This window comes from Aedes albopictus, chromosome 2 (genome assembly GCF_035046485.1).
Source record: "Aedes albopictus strain Foshan chromosome 2, AalbF5, whole genome shotgun sequence".
Lineage (NCBI taxonomy): Eukaryota > Metazoa > Arthropoda > Insecta > Diptera > Culicidae > Aedes > Aedes albopictus.
Genome location: NC_085137.1, coordinates 383,118,859 through 383,132,512, shown reverse-complemented (window position 1 = coordinate 383,132,512; position 13,654 = coordinate 383,118,859). Strand labels below are relative to the sequence as shown.

The 13,654-nt window shown below is 38.4% G+C and overlaps 1 protein-coding gene across 5 annotated transcripts in view; it reads left to right on the top strand.

The window, feature by feature from the left end:
* The window catches only part of LOC109403224 (la-related protein Larp4B), a 153,392-nt gene that overhangs the window by 10,190 nt on the left and 129,548 nt on the right, over positions 1–13,654 (top strand). For all 5 annotated transcript variants that reach the window (XM_062853126.1, XM_062853125.1, XM_062853124.1 and 2 more), the window contains one exon: positions 8,981–9,686. In XM_062853126.1, the coding sequence (XP_062709110.1) occupies positions 8,981–9,686 (706 nt within the window). The remainder of the gene's footprint in view (positions 1–8,980; positions 9,687–13,654) is intronic.

Below are 13,654 nucleotides of genomic sequence, written 5' to 3'. Positions count from 1 at the left end.
ATTCGGATTCCTTGTAAAATTTCCGTTGTAACGTCACGGTAGAATGTGTCATTAGATTAGTCTTTACACAGTATGGGAGGGTGGGGTTGGCTACTAAACGATTTGGCTTCCTCCCTGAGTAGGAAGGAGTATTGTGAGCTCTATCTTCACTTCGAAGGTGATCGACTGGAACAGCCCTGGTCGGCTACCAGCACCTCTACTCCAACGGTGGATAGATATGTATTTGTTCAGCCACGGTGTGCCAAAAACCGTTACTAACAAATAAAAATGTCCACCCAAATGGCACCCGGCATTCGAAAGATATACTTGCCTAGTATCTCCTCTGAAAATTTGAAAATGTTTCATCGAGAGAAACTAAAGTTTTTGTGATTTGAAGATTATGAGTCATTTTTATAGGATTTTCTAATATGAGTAGATATGTGCGCACGGTGTGCTTGAAACTGCTATTAACAAAAATAAAATACATACCATATTGACACCCAGCATTGTAAAGATATACTATTCTAGTATCTCCTCCGAAAATTTGAAAATGTTTTATCGAGGGCAACCAAAATTTTTACTGTTTGAAGATTTTCCTCTATTTTCATATAATAAGCTCATATATGGCAATATTGTCATAGAATGTTTCATTGGCTCTTCAAATCATAAACAAATATAATTAAGTTTCACAAACACCATTCCAAAGATAAAACAAACAACTTCTCTGAAAATTTGACAACATTTCATTGAAACGATCGCAAATTACAGTGGATTGAAAATATAAGATATGATAAAGTATATTGAATATGTAGTAACTTCATGGAATATAATTTCAATTTCACATGTTAATCATTTCTCACAATGAATATATATTTTGTAAATCATCTAAAACTTTGATTATATTTCACATTTTTTGCGATACTGTTAAAAAACTCAATAGGTGTTTTCAACGTGATTATAGACAAAGCGATAGTATCCAGCTTTTTACGCTACGATGAGGGGTGATTCATTTTTGACAGATCTTGCCGACAGCCCTTGCAGCATCGCAGTAGCTGAAAATTTCAGTTCACTGCTCTCGAATTGTCAAAAGTTTTCACATAGCAACGTGACCACTGTAACCGTTGATATTGTTGTAAGAAATGCAACAGTTTTTGGGTTTTTAGTGTTATTTGGAATATTTAATGCATTTTTTTCTTTGCAGAAAGGAAATACTTCAATCTAACGGTTCAGTAATGTCAGAGGATCTTGGGACATTGGGGATTGATATTGAAAACCGATCAATTCTACCTCTTATCACAGTGAAAACCCCTTTCAAGTGCTTTCGTCATTGAGTTCCATGATAGCACTCCGGATAATTTTTATCTTTTATTCCAAAAATAAGGAGTTTTAAGCCAATAAATCTAATTTCATTAGTCAATTAGGTGTGGCGAATGAGCCAACTCATACATAGGTCATTTTTGGTCATCTTCCACCCCTCCCCCCCCCACTGCCCCCTCTTTCCCTTGTATGCGTTTGTCCATACCATCGATACCCAAGTCGATACCATCATGTTTCCGAAATTAGTCAAGAACCTATGTCAGAATTACCACCGCCGGCTCATTAAGTTTATGGACGAGTCCTTATGTGAAGTTGGGTGGTAAAACGGGAGGAGTTAATTCGTGACCATTTTTATAATTTCCATCAGGAAGCACTTGAAGGACTCCCACAGAAATCGAAATAAGATCGAAATGAATAACCATTATTTTGTAAAAAAAATATTGAAATCAATCCGTAAAGTGGATGGCTTGCATACTGCTTTTGATTTTATGGGTTGAAACTCCGAAAATTATGAACTCCGAACCGAACCGAGCTTGATCCATAACAGACTCCGGAACTGATGCAGGAAATGTTTTGAAACATTTACAACCATTATCCCAGTTGCTCAATGTTCACTCGTGATTATTTGTTACACCTAGATGGAACACGATCACAGCCTAAAAAGAAATAATTTTATAATTCCATTTAATGTTAAATATATTCAAATAAATAGCTTTGGGAAAGTTCAAGGTGAAAATTTTTGACAGCTTGTGAGCATTGAACTGAAATTTCTGGCTGCTTTGATGCTGTATGGGCTGTCGGCAAGATCTGTCAAAAATTAATCACCCCTCATCGTAGCGTAAAAAGCTGGATACATATGAAATTGGAATCAAAGCTTAAAATTGTCGTTACTGATGATCATTCAAATATCCAAATTCACGGAAAACACGTTGGTAGCATGACGTATAAAAGCTGGCTAGGAAAACGATTAGCATTTAGGTTTACTGACAGAGAACAGACATCCAGGCTAGAACAAATTTCAATGAGAAAGTTCCCAAGTAACCACGAAGCCGTATATAAGTGCATCAATTTTGCCATATATTGATAATTAAAATTATGAATATAATGCTGCATTACTTTAAACACCCCATTGAAGCAATATTAAAGTCGAAAAGGGCCCCACTAAAATCAAATTAGTGCCACATATTGCAGCACGCTGACAGCCATTGCTAAAGTAATATAAATGCATGTGCTGTACATTTGCATTTGACATGCTTGATACGTGCAACACGAAAAACCAAAACAAAAATCTATTTTTAGCACCGTTTCGTTATCGACGGTACTGATGCCCTCACACATTAATGTTTTAACCATTATTTTTTGTAGTCGGATCGGGAGTCGAACCAGAAGTGTTGAAGACCGCTAGATGAGTTCCATACGCGCTGGCACCTTGGACCGTTTCTGCTGCAGTGATAACAACAGATATTTCATTAACTAAAAAGAAAATGTTCTTCTATCTCAATCATTGTAGTAGAGGGTAAAACGACTATGTCATATGTAATAGAATACAGTAAACTATCACATTCCGATAAATTTCTGAAAATTACATAATGCATTTTAGAAGATATTTAATCAACATAAGAAAATAAAAACCTCGACTAAAACACCCTTCGCACATTGCTCATATGCTAATTGTGATTTCTATCGTTATTGGCATGTGATTTCAGCCAACAGAAAAGAGAAAAGTTCATCTCTAAATAGCTTTTGCTGTCGTCGATCGGTGGCTCAAACGGGGATTAAGTTGGTCGGGAGTCGAACCAGAAATGTTGAAGACCGCTAGAGTTGACCGTAAAGTTGTTCAATCTTCTTGATTTCATTTGTTTACCATTAGAGTCAAGCTTTTATAATTGTATTGTTAGAGCAAACTTTGCTAGTTTGTACATTGCATTTATTCAGTTTTTGCAGTGTTGAATTATTGGATTATCTTACATCACCTTTTAATAAACCCGAATGTAAATAAAAATGTAATGTATCATCACATTGATAATGCCAATGTAAAGGATTATTGCATGACAAGTGTGGAATTATTGCATTTCGCATGGCAAAGGTTGATATTCAGTCTAATTCGTGCAATGTTATAATGCTTGTGGTTACTTGGGTGTGTAAGGATTTGAATCTTCACTTGAGTAAGGCTGCAAACCAATACACGATGACAACACTAACGCCGCCAAACACCATATTGTCGCAGTTAGTGGTGAATTGAAACATTTCAAGTGGCGAATTAAATTAGTATGGGAAATTAACCGATTGCACCGCCACGCTATTGCCACTTGTGTTGCCGATGAAATATTATTTACACAAAATTCAGATTGGACTTGGATGTCTGTTCTCTGTGGTTTACTTTAAGAGCTTCAATATCTTAAATAATATACCAACGATTTACAAAGCCTCCCAGGAGTACCAAAACTTTGGGCTGTGAATTCACTTTAACTCTCGTTTTATCATATTTATCGACAAAATACCAACATATCACGTGCTTAAAAAACGGATACCAAACTCTTAGAAAGTTTATGTAATCAACGCTAGAACTATGAAATATTATTTAGAATCTTAAACCACGGTATTTTACATTCCTTTCAATGAAATGTTGTTAAATTTTCAGAGAAGTTGCTTGAAAGTACACTACTTGTGGAATTTGCGAAAATCATTACACCGTTTAACACTAATCCGCGTTATGAGATTAGAAAAAATAGGGGTTTGGGACCCTAGAAACCCTAATGCGTATATCAATTGAACACCCCTAGTTCTCAATTCAAACTTCGGTCATAAACTGTAAAGTCCCGTTCCAATATTTTTCGAAAATTCTTTCACTATGACACTTCTAGGGTTCCAAAATCCTGTTATTTTTTTCTAATCCACTAATACGAACTTTTTTTAAATTTTGTTTATGATATGAAAAGCACCGTATGACAATATTCCCATAATATGAGCTATCATAGAATTACATAGCTACAGAAAAATCTTTAAACGGTAAAAGTTTTGGTATCCCTCTCGATAAAACATGTTCAAATTTTCGGAGGTGATGCTATAATAGTGTATCTGTCGAATGCCGGGTGTTAGTTTGGTGTACATTTTTATTTGTTAAAAGCGGTTTCAGGTACACCTTGCGCGCATAAGAAAATCCTATAGAAATGGCTCAAAATCTTTAAATCACAAAAACTTAAGTTTCCCCCGATGAAACATTTTCAAATTTTCAGAGGAGATGCTAGAATAGTATATCTTTCGAATGCCGAGTGCCATTTTGGTGGACATTTTTATTTGTTAATCACGGTTTTTGGCACACCGTGATCAGAGTTTTAACGCTATTAAGTGATGAACGTTTTCTGCTTCGAATAAAACTATTTGATGTACGATGCTCCCGTACTATATTGGTTTATAAACCCATTTTCACGCTCTTAAACCATATTCGCCAGGCGTCCTATTTATATGACAGTCCTGGGTGTATATCTCCAGAATTAGGCAACATTTCAGAATACTGTCTTCTGAGAAGTTGTTCATCACATCCATGCCACAAACGCAGATTCGTCTGTGTCCATATCTTGTTCCTAGTGGACAATATAGTTTGTGACTGAGTCACTAGATGGCGTAAACGATGCTGCAAAGATTACATATTGTCTCGATCTATGAGCCCAATTTTCAATGCGAAATTAATTAAATTAAAAAATAATAATTAATAGTCTTGGATGTGCCGAAAAACTTTGTCAAAGACAGCAAACCCATCCGTCCCTTGTGACAAAAGTTATTACGACTTCATTTTATGGCTATATCGGTCTTTTTCTACTCAGAGTATAAGGGAGTAGAGATCAAAGTGGATAATGAAATGATAGATATGATAGTATTCGCTAGGTTGCGAACAAGTATGATACTATCATATCTATCATTTCATTATCCACTTTGATCTCTACTCCCTTATACTCTGAGTAGAAAAAAACCGATACAGTCATAAAATGACTAAAATACGATTTTCTCAAGATACCTTCAGGAATTCTATCCGACATTTCTTCAGGCATTTCTCTCAAGAATCTTTTTCAGGATTCCTCCAGATGTTCCTTCCGGAACTCTGGGATTTCTGCAGGGATTGCTTTAGAAAATCCTAAGAGGATCTTTTTATGTATTCTATGCTTTATTCATTCAGGGATTTGTGCTGGAATTCCTTCAAAGATTCCTTCCGGGACTCCTGCTGTGGTTCCTTAAGGGATTCATCCCGAAAAGGAATATCAATATAGATTTCTGCCGAGATTTCTTCAGAAAATCTTGGATTTTTTAGGTATTATTGCCGGAATTTTTGATATAATTCCTTTAAAAATTCCTAAGAGTTTTTTTTTCAGCAATTTCTTTGATAACTCCTTTCGGGATTTCTTCTACGACTCTTTGAGGGACACCTGCTCCGCTTCCAATTACGATCCCTGACATGGTTCCTCTAAGCTCTAAGGATTCCATCAGATATTCTCTATGTGGCTCCTTTAGGAATAACTTCAGTGATTTTTGCCGAGATTGCTGTAGAAAATCCTGAAAGGAATTTCGGCAGACATTCCTTCAAGGATTTCTGTTGGAATTACTTTACGGTTTACTTCCTCCTCGTACTTTTTAAAAGATTTCTGCCAGGATATGGCGACAAACATATCTAAAGTTCCAATTTGCAAAAAAAAGGCTCTCTTTGTTTCGATTATCTTTAAATTATTACGATGTCATAGTGAACATTTTGAAAATTTGTGATGTGTAGATCGGAAAAGGATTCTTTAATCTACCTTCCGACGCAAAAAGTAAAACAAAATTTATAAATACTAGCACGTTATAAACCAAAGAGAGGAGACTAAAAGAGAGCCTCTCATCTGCATTTAGGATCAATAGAAATGTTTGGTCAGATATATTTAGAGAAACCAATGGGAATTATTTTAGGTATAAGTGCCGGGATTTCTGCTGGTATTCCTTGAAAAATTATTTCTGGGATTTTTCAATTATTCCTCTCCGGATTCCTCCATTAATTCCTGTCGGAATTTGCTCTGTGATTCTTCCAGGGATTTCTGCCAAGCTTCCAGACGGGATTCCTCTGAGGATTCTTCGAGATATTTCTCCCAGAATTACTGCAGGGAATCCTTCCGGAATTCCTTCGAAATTATATGTGACCCAGACAACTAGTAATCGTATAAGGTGTTGCATAAGATGATAAAGTGGATGCCATATGCGTGCATGCCTCCATTTAGGTGCATGTAAAATGTACGCATATCGCCTTCCAGGGTTTTTGATACACCTAGATATTTTTACTTCCCTTACCAGTCAGACTAAGGGCATGAGTGTCCTCTGCCGTACGTGGGAGTCGTCTCCATTCGACTCGGCTCCATGGCTGTGCGTCTCCAGTTCCGCATTCTATGAAGGGTCCGAAATTGTTCGACCCACCTAGCTCGCTGCGCACCACGTCTTCTTGTACCGGTCGGATGACTCTCGAGAACCATTTTAGTCGGGTTGCTATCTGACATCCTGATGACGTGACCCGTCCACCGTAGCCTCTCGATTTTCGCGGCATGGACGATGGTTGGTTCTCTCAGCAGCTGATGCCGCTTGTGATTCATTTGCCTTCTCCAAGTCCCGTCTTTCATCTGCACTCCGCCGGAGATGGTACGAAACACCTTCCGTTCGAAAACTCCAAGGGCGCGTTGGTCCTCTGCACGTAGGGTCCATGTTTCGTGCTCATAGAGGACTACCGGTCTAATCAGCACCAGCGTTTTGTAGATACTTCGTGTTACGGCGAACTTTATTCGATCGTAGAGTTCTGTAAGCACGATTTCCTGCCACAATGCGCCTCTGAATTTCTCTGCTGGTGTCGTTATCGGCGGTCACCAGTGAGCTTAAGTACATGAATTCTTCAACCGCCTCGATTTCATCACCGTCGATATAAATTCGGGGTGGCGGGCGCGGTGATTCCTCTCTTTGCCCTTTGCCATCTTGTACTTTGTCGGTGCTTTGTCTTCGACACATTAATGACTAATCCGATTCACCTGGCTTCACTCTTCAGTCGGATGTATGTTTCCGCCATCGTCTCAAATTTACGAGCAATAATATCAATATCATAAGCGAAACCAAGCAGCTAAACGGACTTCGTGAAAATCGTTTCACTCGTGTTTATCCATGCTCTCCTAATTACACCCTCTAAAGCAATGTTGAACAGCAAGCACGAAAGACCTAACCCTCTGCGAGATTCGAAGGAACTCGAGAGTGTCCCTGATACTCGAACTACGCACATTACTCGATCCATCGTCGCCTTGATCAATCGTATCAGTTTATCCGGGAACCCATATTCGTGCATAAGCTGTTCTCGATCGATTGTATCATACGCCGATTTGAAATCGATGAACAAGCGATGTGTGGGCACGTTGTATTCGCGGAATTTCTGCAACACCTGGCGGATGGCGAACATCTGGTCCGTTGTAGCGCGTTCACCCATAAATCCAGCCTGATATTGCCCCACGAACTCTCTTGCAATCGGTGATACACGGCGGCATAAATTTTGAGAGCGTATCTTGTTGGCAGCGCTTAGCAGTGCGCGGTAGTTCGCACAATCCAACCTTTCACCCTTTTTGGTAGACGGGGGACACACGATACCTTCCATCCATTCCTCCGGTAATACTTCCTCCTCAAAAATCTTGGTATTGATCCAGTGTGGTACTGTCACCAGTGCTTCTCCGCCGTATTTTGAAAGCTCGCTTGGTAGTTGATCTGCTCCAGCGACTTTTTTTCTTTTTCAACCGGCCAACCTCCTCCACAATCTCTTGGAGATTAGGGACCTGAAATCATTCGTCCTGCTCACATTCTCCTAGATTTATTACCACGTCACATTCGATGATTGCAACATCGTAGCAAATTCACTCCAGAAATTCGAAATCGACGGTTGATCACAGACAATTCTGGCGGTTTTTGTCATTAATTGACCCGTGGAAGCATGAGATAGGAACTTGTAAGGACCAGAGCTATGTTGAACGCTCTTTGTCGTCTCACCATTTTTGCTGCCCAGAATGTTTTATTATATTGTGTTGTCGGCAAAACTCGAGGTTTTTTTAAGTTTCTTATCGCTGTTTCCTATTTAATGCAAACAGTTTTTTAAGCTTCATTCACACGAAATACCATTCAAAATATAAAGCAAAACAGCATGATGAACGTTGCGTTGAGCTGGAAATAGAACATTTTCATTCGTCATTGAAAGTATTTTTTTACATACAATTTTACAACAGCTGATTTCACTGTTGTGTTCATAGGAAAATATTTTTGTAGCCAAGCACATGGTCGCTATGAATAGGAATCGATAATCCCATCTTTCAATACGTAGTAGATTCCCCTGTGCGAACGTGGGAGGCTTTATCCCTTCTATCAGAGCACGACGTTGTAATCGGCGTTGTCGTCGCCGGTTGATTAACCATCAATGAAGACGTCACAAGGTGGCTATTTTTCATGGGTTTATTGCCAAAATTCGTTTCTTGCTGTAAAATGTTGATAACCACCTTCCGATGTAAGCTTACTCACATGCAAAAATATATGTTCGGATGCTCTAACTTTTACACATAATGGTTTTCAAGAGACACATACAGCTCAATACATCATACAGTATAATTTTATTCAAATTCCCTTTTTTCTGATTTCCACCCCATTTCAGTTGACGCCTACGCCAGTTAGCTGCATAACGTACGAACTGACCCCGGTAGCAGCTCCATTCACGGCCTTTCCGACCACAAGTTTAGCGAGCTCAGTAGGCTCACCAGCCTGCATCGAAGAAATCATCGAATATCCGAAGCCACATCCGGCAACGGTGGAACTCGTCCATCAACCACAGCACCATCAACAACCCCAGCAGCCGTCTCATCTGCACCATCATCCTGCGCCGCAAGCCGTACACTACGTGGATGCCGCCAGTGCCTCCCATGTTCTAACACCCACCAGCGGCGGCGGAGGGGGAGCTATTGTGAACCCTAGTGTCGTATCGAATAGCAGCAATGCAACCGGTAGTGGTGGGCACAATGAGCTGCTTAGTGTGATCGAAGCAATTGGGGCGGGATCTGGTGGGGGTGGTAGTAGTGCGCCCAGTTCTGGTGGAGCAACTAGTGGGGGTGAAGTGATACCAATCATAGCTTCTAGTGGTACGAATTTTACTTTTCTAGGCAACAGTATTGCTACCACCAGTGCTGGTGTAGGCGGTGCCATAGTTCCTGTAGGATCCACCGGTTTATTGAGTGCCGGAACGATTACCAGTATGCAACCAGTAGGATTAGGACCTGTTACCAAAGTACAAAATATGCTTCAGCCCACGGCATTGCAAATTGCCGCCCCTGTTGCGGGGAATTTCGCACCCGGTGCAGCCACAGGTGAGTAAAAAAATGTTTGCTTTCTATACCTAGGGTGATGTGTGGTAAGATGCCTCAGCGGAAACATGATCGATTCTATTGCATTTTCATCGATTTTTAGCCGTTTTGAAAATAGGTTCGTAGTGGTGCAAAAAGACCATCTGCCATGAGGTTAGATGCCACCTAACATGGACTGGGCAGCATAGGCAATAACAACCATGCGCCTCCATGTGCTAGTAAATCTCATTGGAAACACATGGCTGATTGCAAAATCATCAAGAAACATAATTGTAAAAATTTCCGTCTGTTTGGCTGCCTGGTTTCTAGAAGGATATTTTATACAAATAAATATATACTGGCACCGTTGACCTATACGCGCAACCAAAAAACTTAGGAAACTCATAAGAACATTATGATTTTTGCCATAATTGTAATCGTATGAATGCCATCAGAATTATTTTTGAAAACTCATTTTCCCTAAGGAAGTCTTATGACATTCATATAATTAAAACTATGGCAAAAAATCATACGCTATTTATGAATTTCCTAAGTTTGTTTTGGTTGAGTGTAGATGTAGTGATTATCGAATCACATTCAGAAATGATGTTATGCTTTGGGCCTGATGGGGTAACAGTACATTTTGGACCATGTTTCCCTGCTTACAAATTTTAATAGAACCGCTGCGCTGTTTAGATCTATGACAAATAATCCTAAATGATTTACAACAAACTATTTGAAGCTTTCCGACAACTTTTCTTCTAACCACATTCCAAAAACATACTAAATTGAAAGAAGCCGTTTGTAAATAACGTCCCAGACAAGCAGTCATAGTATAAGATGTTGCATAAGATGATAAAGTGGAAACCATATGCAATATGCATGCATGCCTCGATTTAGGCGCATCCCAAGTAACAATCTTGATACTATTTGGTTTTATTTGTTTTTATGATACTTAGTTTTATCGGAACATTGCATATTCTAGTTAATCTTATCGGAGTTTCAGCTGAGCACAACTATTCTGAGTCAATATGTGGTTTTAAAAACACCTCCAAGAATACTTGAGGTTCAGTTCATAAAACCATAAACACAACAAGAACTGTTGAACTTATTTTCAGTTTTATAAGGCTCTTGTAGTTAACTTCAATCATTCGTTCTTGATCAAGAGCAACTGTTCTCGCATAAGAACAGTTTGGTACATGAAAAATACAATAAAAAAACTCAAGCATCAGATCTTGATTCTCATCGTTCCATTATTGCTGCCAATCAAGAACACCTACCCGGAAACCCAACCGCGACGCGGTGCGGTGCAGTGCCAAGTTCCTCCGGTTGCAGCATCCGAAATGAGGTGGGTTTGGTCATCCAGGACGTCGATTCCCGTGAAATTCGGGTTCCATTCATCGAGCTTTAAAATCAACAACTACTTACCTGTTGGAAATGCTGACCGGAGGAATGAGACACTGTATCGCATCAAGGCCGGTTATCGAAAAAGGTCTGCCTGGTTGGCAACGGTACCGGGCTGATGATAAAATTAATCGGACGAGATCCACAAAATGCACCGCGATGCGATAATTTATGTTTGTTTACAATTTGACGTACATGATTTATTACGTTCTTGGCGGAGTTTGCATAAACCTACATCAAGAACGTTATAAACCTGAGTACTCTTGAGTGATACTTCTCAGAGTGATACTTCTCACCCTTGCTTAAGATGAAATAAATTTAAGACGTTCTTGGTGGAGGCCAACCAGGCTGCATTGAGAACGTTATAAATCCTAGTATTCTTGAATTATGCTTTTAGCTCTGGCATGGGTTGATAGAAGTTTAAGACGATCTTATGGTGGGTGATGTTGATTGAAACCATCGATAATGGACCAACCACCGCACCAGCCTAGATTTCAATGGAAGCCATGTTGAGAAAACTCATGAACAATGTTCCCATGACCAGGAATAATATGTTTACATATTTTATTAGTGTATTATAATGGAAGCGCGTTGCAATTTTTGGATGTATCTTGCAACATATATATGATGAATTTTGCTTGGCATTTGGCATCCTGACACCACGGAAATATTTCCAATTTGTGTAATAAATTTATTCCAATTACACACATTATTGTTGTTTTTTTTTTCAATTTGTTTCATCAAACTTTTCTGTCACCATAAAAGCTGCATCAGCAACAACACTGACAAATTTATTATCGTTTTATCGTGCACTTGAAGAATTCTACAAGGAGAGAGCAATTCGCCTTGAGGACAACTTGGGAAGTACAACAAGTTTTAAGAGAAATTTAAGAACAACTCTCTAAGAGCATCTTAGGATGGGGGGATTTTTTTTTATTACTGAACAGGTTTGGGCCGAAGGGTCTCCGATTTCAATGAAAATTTCACCAGAGCTAGAGGTCGTGGATATATAATCATATATGGAATTCAAAAAAATCATAGAGGACTATTTTCCCGGAAAACGCTAGATGAAATTTCACGATTTTCCAAAATTTTATGAAACACCCTAAACTTCAAAAAATCATATCTCAAAAACTAAGCATCGTAGAACAAACTTTTATTAGTAAAAACGACACCAAATTACCTCAGAAAATCAATAAAAATACACCGAGAAAAAAATTTCTCAGAAAATTTTTCACCATAGAGAAAAAACGTCTAAAAATGCTGATAAAAGTACCGTCTGTATCATAGATTATTTTTAACAAAATTTTTCTAAGCGCAAAATTTAATGTTCTTCCTTTCGTTCTTTGACACCAAAATGGAATCTCTTTCCGTTTTGGAGATATAGCCAAAAAACCAACGGCCAGTCGCTATATTTTCATAGGAAGCCATCTACAACAGCGGACGTTCACTTGTTGCAACACATTTGCATTGCAAGGAGCAAATGACATTCACTCATTGCAACGTAACTTTGACACCAACGTGCATTGGAGTACACTGCCAGCATGACTGACAGCTCAGCTATGACTTTTAAATTCAACAACTTATCAAATTTTGAAATTAATGGGTTTGTAACTAAAAAGCGTTGCAAATATCAAGTTCACAACGAGCGAATGCATATTTGAACATACATTTTCCATATCAATCAAAGTAATCATGTGCAAACCGTTAGGGATAAGTGGATATCAGGTAACTATAGGGTCTCTTCACATACAAAACTTCGTTTTCTTTTTATAGTGTTTTTGTTGCTTTAAATTTCTTTGGTATGTGGATTATTCTATACACCATAATGAGATCATTTTCCACTCAATATTTGGTAGCATGATCTGTGCAAAATGTGTTTGTATAATGTGCTTTAGGAGAAATACTTACTTAAAACTTTACAGAACTTTGAAAGATATATACCATAGATTTGAGGAAAAAACATGTACAATGTACTAATTAGTACAGGCAACAAATTGAAACCAAGAGTTTTTCATGCCTACAACTTCTTAACGCACTGATAAAACATTGTTGCTTTATACCAAGTTTATCCTGTTCTAAGAAGCGACACAATTCCAACAGTGACGATAATAATGTTCAGCAATGGTCACATAAACATTAATACCGAGTAGGTATAGAGCTACTAAGTGGACAACAGTTGAGGTAGCGCGGTACGCTCGAGGATCGATCATTATCGTCAAAGTAAGTTTTGACATTTATTAATAAAAAATATCAATTCAATCAAATCAATTTATCACTTATTTTCTAATTAACGGCTTGTTGTAAAACTACTTCATCAGTTTTAAGAACTATCATGACAAACAATTTGATGGGTGTAGACTTTATCTTTTTTTTAGAGTTTTTCGGCTACGCATTCTTTAATAACTAACGACGTTTGTTATTATCCCAACGTCGTTCAATTACCAGACTTTGGTATCCTTGATCTAGGTATTCAAAATTTGCTAAACAAAACTTAAATCTATTCAACGTTTGGTCAATCATGAACTACATGACGGTATTATGCAAACGTAAAACTAGAACATAAACGACCTAAACTATTCGAGTAG